The sequence below is a fragment of the Mya arenaria genome, chromosome 8 (genome assembly GCF_026914265.1).
Source record: "Mya arenaria isolate MELC-2E11 chromosome 8, ASM2691426v1".
Classification (NCBI taxonomy): Eukaryota; Metazoa; Mollusca; class Bivalvia; order Myida; family Myidae; genus Mya; species Mya arenaria.
In genome coordinates this window covers 70,055,723-70,074,397 of record NC_069129.1, presented here as the reverse complement: position 1 = coordinate 70,074,397, position 18,675 = coordinate 70,055,723, and the positions used below count along the sequence as shown (strand labels likewise).

Genomic DNA, 18,675 nt, shown 5'->3' with positions numbered 1-18,675 from the left:
CCAGGCGTTTCATTCTCCAAAGAAATAATTTTGTACAAACATCCAGGCAGACACACAAACAGAAAGATGTTACCTCTTCTCTGCTGATGTTGACAGCCCATTAACTGCGGGATTGTCACCAGCTCCTGACTGACCAGCATTTTCTTCAATGGATTCATCATCCACTGCCAAATCAGAGACAAATCCATCTAAGCACTTTTTCTTACAATCCCTATCAAATAATAGTGATAAATGTAAATGGAAATTGATGATTGTTTCGTATGTAATAAGTACTTCCTTGTTAAGTGATAAGCAAAAGGCCAGTGCTGTTATTTTTTTTATTTATTTACGGCTTAAAACTGTTTTGACTGTAACTATAAATTGAAATTCTGAAGTTCCCTTTATCTAGAGAATGACAAGTCCAGAATCTAGCAGCTAGTGAAATCACTTTTCCCAAAAGGATACCCTTTTTACGTTAGTATCAGCAATTCAAATATATATTTGTTATATTTCAAATATTTTCTCTGCATCATTTTGTTTGTAGATCTTTGCAAACTCGCCACAATAACCGTTTTCCATAACAATACATACTTTTAAAAGCTCAAAGAGTGGGGGACTCCACCTCGAATTATACCAAAGTTTGATTTGACCAATAGTAAATTCTAATTTTATTTAATAAATGCGAGGGATGCACCAGCGACTTGTTTTGTCCAGAGGTGCACATAAAAGTCCAGCCAGGAAAAAAGCGCCAGTAGAACAATTTCACATGCTGCTTAAAATTCCTGCAAAGTTTCATCCCTCTCATTATTGTAGTTTTATAACAAGATTTTGATTGACAGGCGGACAAGGGAACATTATACGCTAACACTGTTCCTTATACATCAAGTACCTGGGATGTTGAGGACTTTCTCCTCCGGCTCCTCAAACTGCTGTACTGGGTCCTGAGTGAATGAGCTGAAGTATGACTTCAAGAAATGCTTCGATGGCATCCTCTTCTTCTTTTTCTGAAATACAAAAACTAGTTTTTTTTTATTATTTTGTGATCATAACTTACGAAAATATTATTTAAAAAAGGATCTTACTCTGATATAACAAATGTTCTCTCTGTATTTCAGGGGTAATTCTGAAATAAGAACCCCTGATGAAAACGTTTTTGTTTTTTTGTTCTGAATAATTGCTTTAAACTTTGTGATTGAACTTCATTTTATTCTTATAAAGTATTCCATTTTCACATCACATGTAGCAGGAAAAAATGTATTTTCATAAGATGTTTAGGAAATGAGCGATAAACTGTTACATCAATTAACTTTAACATGCATTGTTGTGTTCTGTGCTCCAACACATATTTAATATATATAAACGGACAAACATCTCAAGTAAGAGTACCACATGGTGAACACAGACGCTCGTCTCATGAATGTTAAGTCAAGTTACAGTTAAATAACTTAAACAGCCAAGGTTGAAGCTTTTGCATACCGCTGATGACGAAGACGCCAACAACAACTCAAAGACTTTCAATATACCGTTTCAAAACTTTAAAGCTTAAAGTGTACATCTGATTCTCAGTTCACATTCAAACCTTTAGCTCTTCTTTTGCGTTTTCTTTGCCGAGAGCTTTGAGCACTTTGTCAGCCATTTGTACCGTGGCCTGGTTCTTGAATTCTTCCAGTAAACACACAGTTGTCACATCTGTAAGAAGCGAGTACAAGATATACATTATTGATTGATACGAGAATAAGATGCAGGGGCCATCGTACGAAATTAAAGTGTGTCAACCCACATAGTGTTATAATAAGTGTTTAATGCTCGTAATGTTAACTTAAATGCTTTGAACTTGTATTATTGTGATAAAACAAATGTTACAAGGTTAGATTTGTACGAACGAAAAATATGCATTTAAAGAACATTAAAGGGTAGAAGGAAACTGCATTTTATAGGCGTAAAATGTCTTAAATAGAGAACTTTCAGAAAACTAAACCAACTATTTTTTGAAATATTTCAAAAATAAGAATAAGTCTCTTTTCAAATGAAATAGAGTTAGATTCGTTTTTAGAATATTTTGAAAATCTCGGGAATAAAGAGTTTAATTGTTCAAACGAAAAATCGGAAGTTTTTCCTGAACATAACGATTTTAATAAATCAAATGAGACGTTCCCAGAACTTGACCAGCCTATCGTTGTAGATACAATTTAAAAGGTGGGTTACGAATTTGTTAGACGATCATGGTTTCGCTTATATATTTGACAATGTAGCAAATATGGATTGTGAATTGTTTTTGTATGATTTTAAAGGTAGACTATTAGATATTTTTAAGCAGAATCGGCTCACCACAGAAGATTCAGACTGGTGGATATGCTAGAAACAGAACACGTGGAGGGGAACGATAATGTTTTACTTGCAATATAAATGATCTCGAAGATGAATGTCATTTAATTCGTTCATGTCCATGTGTTTCCGACGTTAGAAAGAAATATCTAAAACGCTGTAACTACATGTATCATGATGTGTACACATTTCTACAAATATTGAAATTAAATGACAGGAATGAAATTATTAAACAAGCATTGTTTATTAATTTATTAAAGAAGCTCTTGATATATGAAACAATTGAAAGTTGAAAGATAAATGTTTAGTTCAGCCTACAGTTTTGATACAAATACTATGTTGTTTTAAAATTATGGGAAACATCACCATTTTCCATTATATGTTTTGTATATACACGTTGACATAATTTATGAAAAATTGTAAGTTAAAAATGTACATTGTACACGTCTGAATAAAATGTATATTCTGTTCTGTTCTATAAAGTCTCAATGCAACACATCAAGTATTTGCTTAGATATTAACATACGTGTGCTTACATGCAAAACCTTCACCAGATTTTTAAAGCAGAATAAAAAAGGACAATAATTGGCATTATATACAAAATAGTGTAATCTTATATGAATAATTAAGTAGGTTAGGTAGCTTTAGACGCATGTCTAAAGTTTTTATGCGATGCATGTTGTATTTGCTGATATATTGACTTAAATATGGTAACTTCCAAAACCTTAACTAGTTTCCTTAAATGCAATAATAATGGGCATTAATTTGCATTATATGCAAAATAGTACTATCCATGTTCATTCATTTAGTAGGTTGGCTAATAATTAGGGAACACACATCTAAAGTTTGAATGTAATGCATGGTGTTTTTGCTGAGATAATAACTAAAATATGCTTACATGCAAGCCATAACCCAAGGATGACGCAGACGTAGACGTCGACACCAGGGTGAATAGAACAAAGCGATTTACTATCAGGCAAAACTTGCACATAAACTGACCTTCTAGTGACATCTGCAGGTCTCCCAACTGTTCCGCTGCTTTGGCCCGTCGGAGCAGGGCCTTCGTGTATTTACCATTCAGTTTGATAGCATCTGTGCAGTTCTCTAGCACTTCTTGCGGGATTTCCTGTGGAAACGTCAAACAATTATAAATTTCACTTAAGTGCTCTGCTTTAACATAACATAACATAACATAATTTTAGTAAGAATTAAGCATATACAGCTTATCATCATTTACATGTTAGTAGATCACAAATGTACACATACACAAAGAATGGCATACAACACCATTACCAAAACATGCATTTCATCTCATATAATTACACGAGAGAAGGAAATGATACAATATTCTATTGCACAATATTAATAATAGTATCTCTTAATTTAGAGGCTTTAACAATATATACAGCTATTGTATGCAGGAGCTGTTTACTCTTTACATTTAGTAGTTTAACAAATTTGAACATGCTAGGCCTGTTTGTATAATACGGAGGGATATAGTCTCTCCTTAAGTCACTATATACATCACATACAATCATAAAATGATATTCATCTTCAATATCGTTCCTGTTACATAGTTCACATTTTCTATCTTGTCTAGGTATTTGTGTATCTGCCGCTTTCAATATTTAGCTTATGTGAGCTCAATCTCACTTTTGAAATAGCTTGTCTGTGCTTAAAGTTGTCTAACACTGCTAAATAATCACTTATTTCAAAGACAGTCTTTATTTCACGATATAACGATAATCCGCTTGACGTGTTCACTGTTTCCCTCCATTGGGTAGTATAAATGTCTTTAAGCCTTAATCTAAATTGAGCAATAAAGCATTAAACATTTATTACATAGTCCCTAAACAACCACACATCATTAAAACCAGTTTGTCGAAGCATTTCTTTAATATTTGAAAGCCAATTACTTTCGTTATTATCACATTTTCGTAACATATTAACATATATAGCATACAAAATACAATTGTTATCATAGCAACTTATAAGCTTGAACCAATATTTAATAATGCGTCTCTTTCTGCTGATTATCAATGGTAACCTTCCAGTTTCACCATACAGTCCATTATTACTGGTTGCCAATTTACTGGTTTAACAATTTAGCAATACACCACACTGCCTGGTAGTAGACTATTTTTATAGCCTCAAGCTGCAAAATTAGGTCAGCATGAAACAATTTTGCTTGCTTATTACTGTCTGGCTAACATAAATATATATGGATGCCCTGAGCTCTTCAACTTACAATATAAGGTCAAACATAAAGACATTAAACTTAAATATAAGGCATAAGAATGTTTCTTGGAAAACAGTCATACTGAGTATTAACCGAAATCGTAAAATTATTAACGGTTTGCTTATTCCGGTCTCTCTTTTCTTTAAACTGTTCTGAGTTGTTTAGTAAACGAATGCATTAATAAATATGATAAGCAACTGAAAAAAAGCCTTTAACACCCTATAATAAAGGCTTTAATAACAAACTTCCAAAACTCACAAGTTTTTCGTAAGCTGCAGCTCTGTTAGCATAGAATTTTGACAGTTCATCTTTATTTTCTGCGGGGCACACTTCGATGGCCTGGGTGTAAAATGCGATTGCCTCATTGTACTTGGCGGCCAGGAAGGATTTGTTTCCCTGTTCTTTCAGCTCCTGGGCTTGTTTTAGATCTGTGTTCTATGAATTAAACCACAACCTTCAAATTTAACTAAAGGCACCAAGATATATATTGCGAGTGTTTTTTTCGCAGAATGAGAAAAACACCCTCGCGAAATCTAACCGCAATACATATATCGAAATTTGTATCCCGATAAACCTTTAAAAACACTATTTACACATGAAATAGGGTTGACCTGATATGAACTGAACTATTCTAATCAGCCAACTGCAAAGCGTACAGTTACTTTCATGCTATTTGATACATATTGTATTTGGTAATCTTGCCCAGGTTGACAGTCAATTCTTTCCTTTAATTTTATTGTCAGTTAATTAGCTTTACATACTTCTCTTTTCCGTTCGACAATGAAATTATCGTCATGTATAGAACTCATTGATTTTGAATCTTATTTATGTACTTCTAAAATTTGTTAGTTGATAGTCTGATAGACTTTTACCCCTAAACAGTAAGTGTCTAACACTGCACACTGGTTTCATTAGCGGAAATTGAATGAACTTACTTATTTACTTCCGCTGCTTCATAATTCGCAAACATTTTTTTTTCAATTTTGAATTATGCATCCTTGAATGGAATATGTAGTTGATAACCAACTTTCTGCCACAAAATTATAGTGTTTTGACGAGTGCTTGACCTGGAAGTCCTAATGTCCAATCATAAAATTTGTTGTCTTTGGTTTTCTAAGAAAACATAAGTGTATAATGCAATATAGTTACTTAAGACAAAATATAGTTACGATTTTACTTACAGCTACCTTGACCCTAACCACCCAAAAAACAATCTCAATATTATTTATCACATAAGCTACCTTCACATTAACTTTCATCACAAACAGTCAATTGTATTTCCAGATATTTAACCTAAACCATTTTACTATTTGCAATTACAGTGACCTTGACCCATTATTATACATCATATAGTTAAAAATGATTAGTTTAAACACTGAGTGCTTTACTATAAATTTATCATTTTCCCGACATAATCGTAGTCCAATTAAAACGTTCATTACATTAAGTCGGCAACATTTCGTCATGGCCGTAATATAAGAATTACAATGTGAAAATGCTTGTAATTGCTAATGTGTGATGTTAAAAGAGAGACTCTATATAAAAAAAACATTTTTTTTCTTCTCCTCTTTAGCCTCCGTTTTGTTTTGTACACAGGATAAAAAATATAATTCCAAATTGTGGTTCAAGTTTGTAAGACCCTTTTTCATTGGCTGTAAGCAATCGACACGCTTTGCCTACTCCCCGTAAATCTTAATAGCAAAAGGACAAAATGTCTCTGATTGGTTGTGTGGTGGATCCATGGTCTACTGGTAACACCAATGGTTGTCAATCCAGAAATCGCAGGTTTGATTCCCCGCCGCACCTCTAAAAAGTGAAGGACATTAGCTCTAACCAGGGTTACATTCTGTATGTGCACTATTTTTAATAAACCTAAAATGACTAACAATCTGATCAGAGCACTCGCCGAATGGGCGAGGCTTAACTTAGTTCAAATAAAAATAATATTTCACTTTTTATTTCTTTGCAAACAACAATTTATCATAAATAAAGACGCTTTAATGTATATGCACATCCACCTTGATTGTATTTACTAAAAATATTATTAAAAAAAAATAAAAAAATATTCACACAAACAACAAATGTCCTTTTGGGGGTAGAAAATAGTTTTAGTTTGTGTGTCTTTTTTGTGTTTAAGGTACACTTAATATTATATTTTTTAACAATCACATCAGTATAAATAATAAACCTCACTTTATATTACCATTAACCTTTGATTGCATTTACTAGATAGAATCTGAAAAGAAGAAGAATATTTATATTTATTATATTTATTTTTTAGCAAGCATCAAAGAGTACTTGTTTGAAGTTTCCTCTCTTGCATTGTCAGTGTTTTGCTGATAAAAACATCTATAACAAAAAAAGAACACAAACAGTAATGTTTAAAATGTTGGCTTCTGAGCTTGTTTCTGTAATTGTTCACATAAGTAGTGTGGTTACAAAACAAAACTTCTCCATACAGTTCACGGCCAACATGGCATTTGAGCAAAATAAGATGCATCGCTATTGAAACTTAAAATGGTCTGTACGGTTTCTTACTAGAATATGTTCAACACCTTGTAGCTTTTAAGGATTTAGAAGTGCTCAATGTGCAGATAAATTATTATAACTTCAAAAAAAATAATTGGTAGGGACAAATATTGTTAGGAGAAGGCTTTGCAGAGGTTTGGATGGTTGCCTGTTGGTAGAGACTTACACAATCAAAGAAGCGACCACGTCCCTGTACATGACTGTTTATGATAATGTCAGCAAAATTATTGGTAATAAACATAACATTATGAATTCTTCTTTGTAATACTTTCCAGATACTTTTTCCTTAGAAAGTTATCGTAAATAAATATATATTGTCAATGTCTTACCAACTACACATTACTTAACTATGCTGTATTCCCAGGTACATTATGCTACTTAAATGTGTTTAAAATGTATTCTTTTATTATCCTTAATTTACATTCTTGAATGAACTAACCATTATTATATTGTGGTGTGTCAACTAAAAGCCGATCTATATAATGCTCTAATCTCCCATACTTTTAGTTATTGTCTGCATGAATAATAAATACTCCAGTATTCAATTACTATACTTAAAACTATATGTTTTTAACACTGAAATGTGAAATATTGAGTCACCCATTCAACAAATAATCGTGTGTGTTGCACTTGAAGAAAACTTGCGCTTAGATGAAACCAAAATACACTATATCAGCCTTAGAATTATAAAAACAAACAAACACCGGCTTGTCCCTGAACAAGGTATTAGCCGCCGATTTGAAAACGAAGACCAATACATAATACGGGATCACCTTCATATATCTTATTTTGCCAGGTTTGATTGAAGTGTTTTACTGCAGAAGGTACGTGTATTATAGTAGATCTTTATGGGAAAAGAATCATAAACACATTTAACAATGTCTCACCTTTTCTGTATTATCAAGGTCTTGTTTCACTTGTTCCACCTCAACATACAATTCCTGCTTTGTCTGAAAATGAGTTAGAATCGTGGTATATAAGTCATCAGTATGAATGATGACTTATATGATATATTAAACAATTGAAACAAGATACTTAAATTGAGTATAATTGCACACTCGTTCTACTCAGGCTCTACGTGGGCTTGCTGGTATTTTGAAATGTTAGTATAGTTGTGTAATGTTAAATGAACTTATTTCGCATCATTTAAGAAAATGAGTTTGACCTTTTCGTATTATAGAAAAAGTTAACCAATGCAGCACTTGAACACGGAGCACTTGAGAAAATGCTTTGGTTTGCAAAATACCTTAAACAATGTTTGCGTGGTCTAATATATAAATATCATATGGAAGCATTTGTGACGTTGATATTGTCAACCCGAGAGCATAATGTCACCCGAGGCGTTAGCCCTAAAGGGATTTTCACATTGTCAAAGTCGTATGAAGGTCGAAAACATAAATTGTTTAAAAAAATCTTATTTTGTTTTGAGGTTCACTATTTATCAAGTATAATTCATATATTTGATGCAAGCTGTAATAAGAACTTGAGCAACTTTTACGAAAGAAGATTTTATCACTTTTCCAATCAAAAAGCATTTACATTTTTTCAGAATAATCTCCATACAAAATACCACCTATCAACAATGTTTTGAAGCTTTGTTTTGAAGCTTTGTGCAGCTATTTCAAAAAAGAGATTTACATTTTTGTAATCAGGAAATGAAAAGCTGAATAGCCCGGAATTATAAATACTCTAGTTTTCCCTAGCTTATCACCCTGTACAAACACAATTGTACCGTTTTAATATATGCACGTTACTTTGGAAACAATATAATACATCAATACATTAATTCAATAGCTTTAATTGGCCATGGGAATGGTTATGTAAACTCCGGGTTGCATGTATTTAATCCAAACTCTTTCATTCTTTTATTTAATATATCTCTTTTTTGAAAATAGTTCACCAAGAACCCACAAAGTTAATTAGATAGTCTTGGGGCATTTTGAGACAAAAACAAAATTATAAAGACTACATACTTTGCCTGAAAAATGTGAATGTTTTTTTTAATCGAATTCTCATAAATATTTCTTCAGTAAAATTTGGTCATTGCCTTGCTACCCCAAAACATGTCACAAAGTTTTACTCCCGAAAAAGATCGTTCCTCAAAACTAAGTAAAACAATAACTTTTTAACGTTTTAAATTTTGGTCTTCCCTACCAACTACCGCACTTAATATGCCTAATGTTTCCAACATGGTGGTCTGTTTTGTACTGAGAGTATCGCAGTGTTTGTTTAGCTCAAAAATGGCTTTATGATTTGCAGCATTGGGTCTATTGGGCTCTCTGTGGTCTAAATTCGAGTAGCCCATAGCTCTAAATGGGCTTTATGGCTGTTAACATGGGGTCTAACTGGCAATGAGTAGTAAAAGTTAGAGTTGCACATTTGTTTTTTGCTCTTAATAGGCTTTATGGTTGCCGCGATGTGGTATGTTTGGCACTGAGAAATCTCAGTAAGTAATATGTGAGTATTTTAGAGGTGTATTTTTGCTGCGTCATTTTGTTGTTATTAAGTACAATTATTCAATAGAGCAAATACAGAACAAGTGTATCAGTGCTAGTTTTGAGTATGTATTCTATTTCATGTCATTGAGTCATTGAGTTCTAGGGCCAATGTTGTGAGGGGCATTTATTATTGTAAAAGATTTGATGATTAATACTTTGTGTAATTTCATATTATGCATTGCATTTATTTGATATTTGGGAAATAAATTGCATTTTTCAGAACCAGCAAAATCCATTTTCACAATTTACTGTGAATCTTCTCTGAATTTATTCTGGATATTGTAATGGTCGTTTGTGTGAGAACCTGGTTACCATTTGTTTTATAAATATACAAGTATTGTAAAGAATTGCTTGTCTTACCTCTTTGCCCTGATTCGCTTTTAATAGCTCTTGTTCTAACCCTCGCTCCTTTGCCTGAAGACGAAACGTTTAGTAAGTAGTATTAATAGCAATGCTTTTTTCGAAATTCTGTAAATGGTTTACCACCAAAACTGCTAACACTGTAGATCGGTGAGATAGGATTCATTTTTATTTCCAAAAAGTCTCACATTTCTGAATTATCAAGGTCTTTCTTCATTTGTTTCAGCTTATTATACAGTTCCTTCTTTGACTAAAAACGTGTTAACATTGTGGTGCACTTCTCTTCCGTATAAAAATGATTTTTTAAAACATTCTATACAGTTAAAAATAGATACCATAATAGCTCAACCATTGTGCTAAAATGACGGGAAATACCAACATGTTAAATCAAAGTTCCAAAAGTATGAAAATAAATATAAAGGTTAAGTGTCAAACATTATTAACGATCTCAAAAACATTTATTAAATGGAACTTCAGCTAACAAAAATCCATCTAGCATCAATAATCATGTTCATTTTAGCCTTTGCAGCATATACTAAAATACTAAAATTGAATATGTATATTTAGATAAGTGAACATGTCAATAAATATATATATACATTTTGCAATATTTATCAGAGAGTTGATATTATTGCAAATGTTTGACGAAGCAATAAGACGAACAAGAACTTTTTTCCTATACTTATATATAGGTTGGGTATAAAAGACTGGCTGGACCGGACCCGTTTCGGATAAACGAAAATGTCCAGGTCTGGGAATCGTTCGGAAGTCCTCAGAATTTCGATTGCTATGTGTGTATTTTAGAGCTGTGATTTATTCTACATTATTCTGTTCATATTTAGAATATCTATTCAAGAGAACACATATAAGCAGTGTATATAACTTTTGATTTTATAAGATATTCAAGAACATTTAAATCACAAAATAAACGACTAAGAGAAAAATATATCATGTGTCTTTAATGGGTCAAAATACTTTATTGAAGAGGATATCAAATTGAAATATTACCAATTAGACGATATGTATAAAAAACAGAACAGCATCTTCTGTATGTCCACTACGAATTTGATAATAATGCCGTTTACTAACTGGCAAGACGAATAGTCTGATTTCGTACCAATTGACCACCGTCTTGGTGAATTGAATAATAATGAACACATGTACTACATTTTAAATTACTTGAATATTTTAAAATACGTTTGAAATGCATATGGAACGAATGAAAATGTTGATTGTTTTTGTGTGTTTTTGTGAGTTTGAGACAAAGCAATTTGAAGTAATTTGAATGTACATTCTTGCCCAAAGCAACATATTTATGATTTATTGTTTCGGTGACTAGAATTGTTACATATCCTAAGATAATAGAGAAAATGAAAGACTTGCCGAGGCCAACATATCCTGAAGAAGTTCGTCAATTTATGGGGTGCGCAGGTTTTGACAAAAAAAACATGATTAATTAACGTCATTTTATGAGACTACTTCATCTAGTTATGCCCATATACAAATGCAGCCTTCTTAGACTCAAGTGTATTATAAAGGTGTTAGCTTTGATGTTATATTATCTTAACATTGTGAATAAACCACCAAAAGTTAAAAAAGTTGAGACATTGTCAAGAATGCCGAAATGAAGTGAAGAGGTAACATACATTGAACAAAAAATGTGCAAGCAATATGTTCTGTAGCTAAACCAGTGTCTTTGATAGACGAAAATGGTCAAGAAGGTTATCACAAAGAGCCATATGGATATTACGAACGGAACAGAGAGGGATTCATATCAAAGGACCATGGATTGCAGCTGTGATCGACGCGTTTCTTGTCTTACCTTTTCAGAATTTTCTATGCTCTGTTTCGCTTTCAATAACTCTTGTTCGAACCCTCGCTTTGCCTGAAAGAATGAAAGCGAAACTTATAATTGGTAGTATTAGTTAGAATATCAATACACATAGACATATGACAATGCTTTTATCGAAATTCAATTCATCTTAGTTATCCTTAATTATTTGTTTAATAGGAATGACTACTGTAAATGGTTTACCAAAACTGCTATCCTTGTAAATCGGTTCGATAGGATTCAAAAACATGTTCTAAAAGGTCTCACCTTTTCTGAATCATCAAGGTCTTTTTTCACTTGTTTCAGCTCATTACAAAGTTCTTGTTTTGTCTGAAAACGTGTTAACATTGTGGTGCATTTCTCATCCGTATGAAAGACGAATTATGATATTCTATACAGTCACAACTAGACACCATAATAGCTTAAGTAAGGCATACTTTGATAAGATTTACCTTTTACGTGTTTTCTTTATTCAGGATTGTTGGGATAAGAGTGAGGTTTGTGCACATAAACTGGTTTAAACCCCCATTAAATTTACATTGTACTGACCGTTCTAAGGCGGTACCTAACAATCCTTGTTAAACATACCTTGTTTTTTAAAAAGTATATGCAATGAGCTGTTTGTGGAGTCTTGTGCTGTTGTTCCATGTTTCTTGTTTGTGATTTTTCGATTTTGTGTTCTATGTCTTTGGCGTTTACCCTGTGCCATTAAACGGGTTTTATGTCTAAACGTTTGGCTACTGAGCTTGTTTCTGTAGTTTTCACATAAGTATTGTGCCAAAATGAGGGGAAATACCAACATATTAAATCAAAGTTCCTAAAGTATGATGGTAGTTATAAGGCGTCAGAGAAATTTGTTATAAATTGTCTCTAAATCAATCATTAAAGCTGTTTAATGTTACTACCTCTCACTAAAATTAGTCTAGCATTAATCATCATTAGAGCATAAACTCTCACTTAAAATAAAAGCAATAATCATCATGTTCTATATACACCATTTCAACATTCACTTGAATACTGTGATTTGATATACATATTTAGATAAGTGAACATGTCAATAGCGGTCCTTTGTGCTGTATAGATATTTTCTTTAAATCTGTGTTCTTTTTTTAAGATAAACTGTTTGTAAATCTACCGTATTAAATCGTAGTGTATACCTTATACTTTTTAACACAAATTACGGTGCAGGAATGATATAATCTCATGCAATAATTTTCATATACAACTTGTTTTATAACTATGCAAATTAGATAACCGCATCAAAGAAACATGTATTCATTCGCGCTATCAATAAGAAGAAGACAAGCAAGAGATATCCTGTCAGTGTGAACAAACACAGCTCCACGATGAAACGAAAAATGGTTAAAAAAGCTGGGATTCATCCAAACAAACGACTCCCTGATCACAGCGCCAGAACATACCTCGTCCAAATATTGAATGAGAACTATTCTCCCACCAAATAATGCAAATATAGGGGGATAAGAGCATTGTACTTAGAAACAAAAATAGTGACATAAATCCAAATCAACATAAGGAAATATCCAACATCGTGTACTCCAGTGAAAAAAATCCTGCCTTCTTCCATGCAAAATGCTCCATCTGTGCAGCCTGCCAGCAATTTTCAAGTTCACCCGGTCACTGGATATACAAACCATCTCACCTTTGTTGGTGGATTTTACATTGTTTTATGCTCTAATTCACGGAGGTAATATACATGCGCATATTCATCAAAATGACAATAATCCATGCTGTAATCCACCATCTTCAAAGCGAATGCGCACTATTGAAAGCGACAATGACGCTACCCTACGGTATTTTCAAACTTCAACCACCAAACGAAATGTACATACTCGTATGATAACAAATGACGACACGAAGTTATAACATGACTCCTATTATTGGTTTGAACATCGGTTGATAATTGAGACATGATATGTTTTTATTGTAAATAAAATGTCTTTATGTCGTACTTTTTTCTTTCTTGTGGATAAAGCACCCTAAAAAGACACACTGTATTTTTTTTGCACTCGGACACGACAATCTGTATAGAAGAAACTTTGACCTACATTTCCACTGGTATCAAATTTATTAAAAGTCGTCATTTAATGTAAAAACGATACATACTCGGGAGAACCTCGCTTTAAGTTTAAATAATTCGATACAAAATAAACACTCAAATAAATATCAATATAGTTATATTTTGTTAAAAATACTTCTATCGGATCATTTAAAAAAGATTTTGTAGATATGACCGTATCGAATTATCGTAAACGTTGCTAATGAAATTAAGGCTTTGGAACACGTAACACTCTGAAAAAGCTTTGGTTTATAAAATAGCTGAAACAAAGTCTGCATGGTACTTAATTCGTATATAACATAAATCAATAATACATTGATATGTAATGACCTTAATGTCTCTTGCAAAAGTTTACAAAATTTGAAGATTAAAAGAAGTGTATGGGATTGAGAAACTCATTGGCGAAAACAACGAACTTTACAAACGAATTTAACGTAAAACACGGATCAAAACCCTTGTCATGAAATGTTTTGCTGTTCATTCTTAACGTTTAACGAACACCTGATCATTTTTACATTTGACAGGGATGTGCATACTATTTTTTTAAATAAAATTTACGTTTTATTAGATTTAAGCTTAAAACTAAAGGTCCCTAAATGAGTGTTAGAGGGGTTTTATGAGCATTGTGCAGCCACAATTCATGGCGTTTCGAAATGGGTCGTTGTTAACAAAAGCACATAGAAAGGCTTCCAATTAATATTTTGAATGCATTTTTCAACATTTCTTCACGGTGTTTTGATTAATATTATATATATATATCTTACGTTATACTGTTTAATTTAATATTTCTTGGAATTAATTTGCTTCTGTCCAAACAAATTCTAAGAATAACCTTTGTTAAATGATCAGATATTTACCTACAGATTTTTATCATTAACAAACTACCGCACTATCCAATGAAAAGAGCATATTTTAATGTCACATAATCCTTTTCATTAGAAAAATAAAAAAGATGACCGAATACGATGTACTTGTAAAATACACCAGCCACCTTTTTCAGACTTTTGTTGAAAACGTTCTAATTGTTATATTATTAATCAAACAGTATTCTATAAAAATTATTCAGTATTTTGATATCTAAATCAATAACAAATGATACCTCATATATTAATTCATTATTGACAATGGTCGTAAATGAATCATTTAAATTCATTTTTTTCCGCTTTTAGGGTCATTTCAAGGTCAAATACCACCTGTAGTTAAACATTTAAAAGGGTTTAACATTTGAGTGACAATAAGTGGATTTTTGAAGAAGAGTGGCAATAATAGTAGAAATTGCAATGTTATAAACCAAATTGTTCGGAAATGTTTGAAGTAAATGGCATAAATTGCTAACATGTGGTCGCAGACCAAATAATTTAAGATGGCGCCAAAAATGTCCACCATAAATTGCAAATACAGTTAAAATGTTATATTTGAAAATGACAATTTTTATTTAAAAGGTAATAGTTAAACAACTGAATTTTTACATGAATACTGCTTCCCACATAATTAACTTCCAGTTGACAAATAACATTGACCACTTTAAGGTTAAGGTCAAGTAAATTTCAAAGTCAGTGTATGAAAAATACGTTCAATACTTGTGAAAAAAACTACAGAAAAAAGCTCAGTAGCAAAAAGTTTAAATATCAACCCGTTTTTTTTACAGAATGATAACAAAATCGGTCGTTTAAAATAAAATTTCAGATTTCAGGGAAAGGCGTCAGATTTAATTGAAACAGCTAGGTGCCATACCAATACATGTTGCCAATTGTTGGTATAACAATTTGCGTTTCCAAAAGTTTTTCATTTTTAAAAGTGACTGTTGAATCTAAATGAAACAGTATTTCAATTTCAGAAATTTATACACAACGCGGACCAAATCAATGTTAAGATTAATGATCATGATATAAATCCACATTCTTGAATAGCAGTTAAAAACCCGGTATGCCGAAGTCGTCGGGACCTCGGGAAATACTTCGAGATAATAAACATTCGATGTATCTGAAACAATGTAGCACGAAACCCAAGTTAATTATTTCTGTACCCGTTTCGTGTATATAAAAATATCCATATTTTAATTATAAATCTTTCTTTCCTGACACGCGAACGCGTGATCGCAAACCGTCATTCAGCTCAACCTGCAGTTCAACTAAAAGAATAACGCAAATGTGTAAAATTCGGCAGCAGGGACTGAAATATGAGTTCGATATACCAATTTTTTTGGATAAAAAATCGACATAAGCGGATTGGTTTTATATAAAAAATGTAAGAATAAAATCGGGACTAGGAAAACAGTTTGACTTAACCAGAAAATCGATATGTAGAGTTGGACATTATGGCTTGCGACTGTACTTACAGTATCACTGGGACCACCTGATTAGTATTGGATATAGCATAAGAACTATGCTAAATGTGATTTATATGCCACTGAGTAGGCTCATTTCGAGCAGCACATGGATTTGTTTGACGTTAAATTGGCTTTTTGGTTTACAACATGTAGTCTGGTTGGCACTAAGTAATCTGAACTATTGCACAAGTGTTTTGTCTCTTAACGGTTTTTATGGTTGCCAACATATGGTATGTCTTAGAAGGGTTTGTTTGGCTCCGGTTGAGGAGTACATGAAAAACTGCACAGCAGGATACCCTGATCGGAGATCAGATAAGAGGGATCAATGCAAGTAGAATAAGAACAATACAGAGGTTTTGTACTGAACAAGTGTTTTTTGTGTTTGTTTGTTTGTTGTTGTTTGTTTGTTTGTTGTTGTTGTTGTGTTTTTTGTGTTTTTTTTGTGTGTGTGTTTTTTTTTTTTTTTTTTTTTTTTTTGGGGGGGGGGGGGGTACTTATAGAAGGCTTATACTAGGCATTTAATTGAGCAATTCAATGAGGAATGCTTGGCAGATTAGGGTTCGAAGTAGACCAAAATAGCTTACTTAAAATTTAGATTTACCTTAGTAGAGGTTTTAATCAGAAACACAACAAGGCGGTTTAAAATGGCTTTAGAAGACTATATAGGGCGTAAATTCTAGACCAACAATAGTCATATATTTCGTATGAATGTTAATGCTAAGGGGATTTTATAAAATGGTTTATACCGTGTTTTTGAGTGATAATTATAAACAAACAAATAATACTTTTTCCACTTTGAACTGTCAAATTTCCTCACCCTAGCACCTGCATGCATTTCAAGTACTTATGGATTAAATAAAACAATAGCACAGGCAGAGTTGATCTATATTCATTTGTCAACTATATAGCATAAAAACGGAAGATAAATAAAGATAAATGATTTCGAAATTTACAAAGTTAATACATTTCAAGGAATCGTAAAAGATATTGCAGACATTAACAGAATCCCTTAAAGTTAATGTTACTCAACAAACCGGTCCCTAACGACACGAAAGCCCGTCTTCTTTATACACGTTTTCATTTTCATTAGACATGTATTAATTCATCCTTTTTATGTCAACTGTATTAGGTTCCGCAATTAAATATGTAGACCAAGGTAAATGACTCCGGTTCTTTTTAACAACGAAATTGGGTTTATATCAATAATGTTTAGCAATACAATAATTGGAATTAAATCCTGCGTCTTCGTATTATTCATCTACTTACGTTTTCTGCTTCTGCTTCGTCAAGTTTCGCTTGCATCAATGCTTTGATAAGTTCCTTACGCGCCTGCAAATGTACGAGTTATGACAAATTGATAGTTTTAAACATGAAATTGTTTTAATAAGATACTACCCAAACACATATCGATAACGCCCCTAACGTTTCAAACTAGAGATTCAAATCAATTCAATATACCAGATAAGAAAACTCAAGGCGGGTAAATCCTTATCAAAATGTCCTGTTTTGGGCCCGTTTTATCATTCTTCATCACTTTAACTCTATGTGACATGTTTAAGTTTATTTGTCATGTAAATCGACATGTGTATACGAGTATAACCAATTGGCAATTCAAGCATATGAGTTTGTGAAATCTAAATTGCATTTATCTACATAATTGATATATGAGCCATGTTGGATCGAAACATTAACAAATTAAATGTTTCACTAATTTGTAAACATTCAGGAGAAAGTACATTCTTGTTTTTTATACAATGATTGATTCTGATGTATATAAATATTTCATTATCAGCTACAAACTCATCATCATTGTACGAGGCAGCGTGTTTATGTTAAGACAGAAAAATCAATGTGAAGGCATACCATTAGCGTTTCTTGACGCGTACTCTCAACTGACTTTGTGGTTCCTTCGTCGCTTCCATCAACTTCATCCTGAACTTCACAAACATCTCTCAAGTCTTCCAACAAGCATTTTAATGCCACCTTGTTTTGTTTTAGGCAAAAGTGTTTAAATGTATGTTTAAATTCGGCTTCCTTTAGCTGCTTTTTAACTTCCGAAATTCTCTTGTCAAAGTTTCGGCCCAAAAGGTAAAGGCTACCACTCAACGAGTTGCTAACAAAGTCATCGATTTGACGCTCCTCATCATCGATCCATAACAATTTCTCATCACAAACGGAAGAAATGCATGATAATGCATCTTGGTTTTCCTTGTTAACCTTACACGCTTCCTCACTAAAACCTCTTATCGACTCTTCCACGTTTCTCTTCAGTTTATTTTCCAAATCATCCAAATCTTCTTTGCATTTTTTCTCTTGGGTAATACTTGTTGTGTTTTTTCGATCAACTTCATCCTTCATGCACTTAATTACATCCCTTACATCACTTAAAGCTGCGGTCATATCATTAGCTTTGTCGTTATCAAAATGTGTTGCCTCCTTACACAAATCAACAACCTCATTTCCACATGAGCGATGATGGTCCGAATGAAGACATCGACTACAGATCAT

The 18,675-nt window shown here is 32.6% G+C and overlaps 1 protein-coding gene across 1 annotated transcript in view; it reads right to left on the bottom strand.

The window, feature by feature from the left end:
* Positions 1-18,675, bottom strand: part of LOC128244522 (mitochondrial import receptor subunit TOM70-like) — a 42,934-nt gene extending 24,259 nt beyond the window's left edge. The window contains exons 1-11 of the mRNA XM_052962522.1: positions 18,031-18,675; positions 17,434-17,496; positions 12,029-12,091; positions 11,753-11,815; positions 9,931-9,984; positions 7,960-8,022; positions 4,802-4,978; positions 3,304-3,430; positions 1,559-1,668; positions 869-983; positions 74-164 (exon numbers count right to left, since the gene is read on the bottom strand). Of these exons, the coding sequence (XP_052818482.1) occupies positions 74-164; positions 869-983; positions 1,559-1,668; positions 3,304-3,430; positions 4,802-4,978; positions 7,960-8,022; positions 9,931-9,984; positions 11,753-11,815; positions 12,029-12,091; positions 17,434-17,496; positions 18,031-18,675 (1,571 nt within the window). The remainder of the gene's footprint in view (positions 1-73; positions 165-868; positions 984-1,558; positions 1,669-3,303; positions 3,431-4,801; positions 4,979-7,959; positions 8,023-9,930; positions 9,985-11,752; positions 11,816-12,028; positions 12,092-17,433; positions 17,497-18,030) is intronic.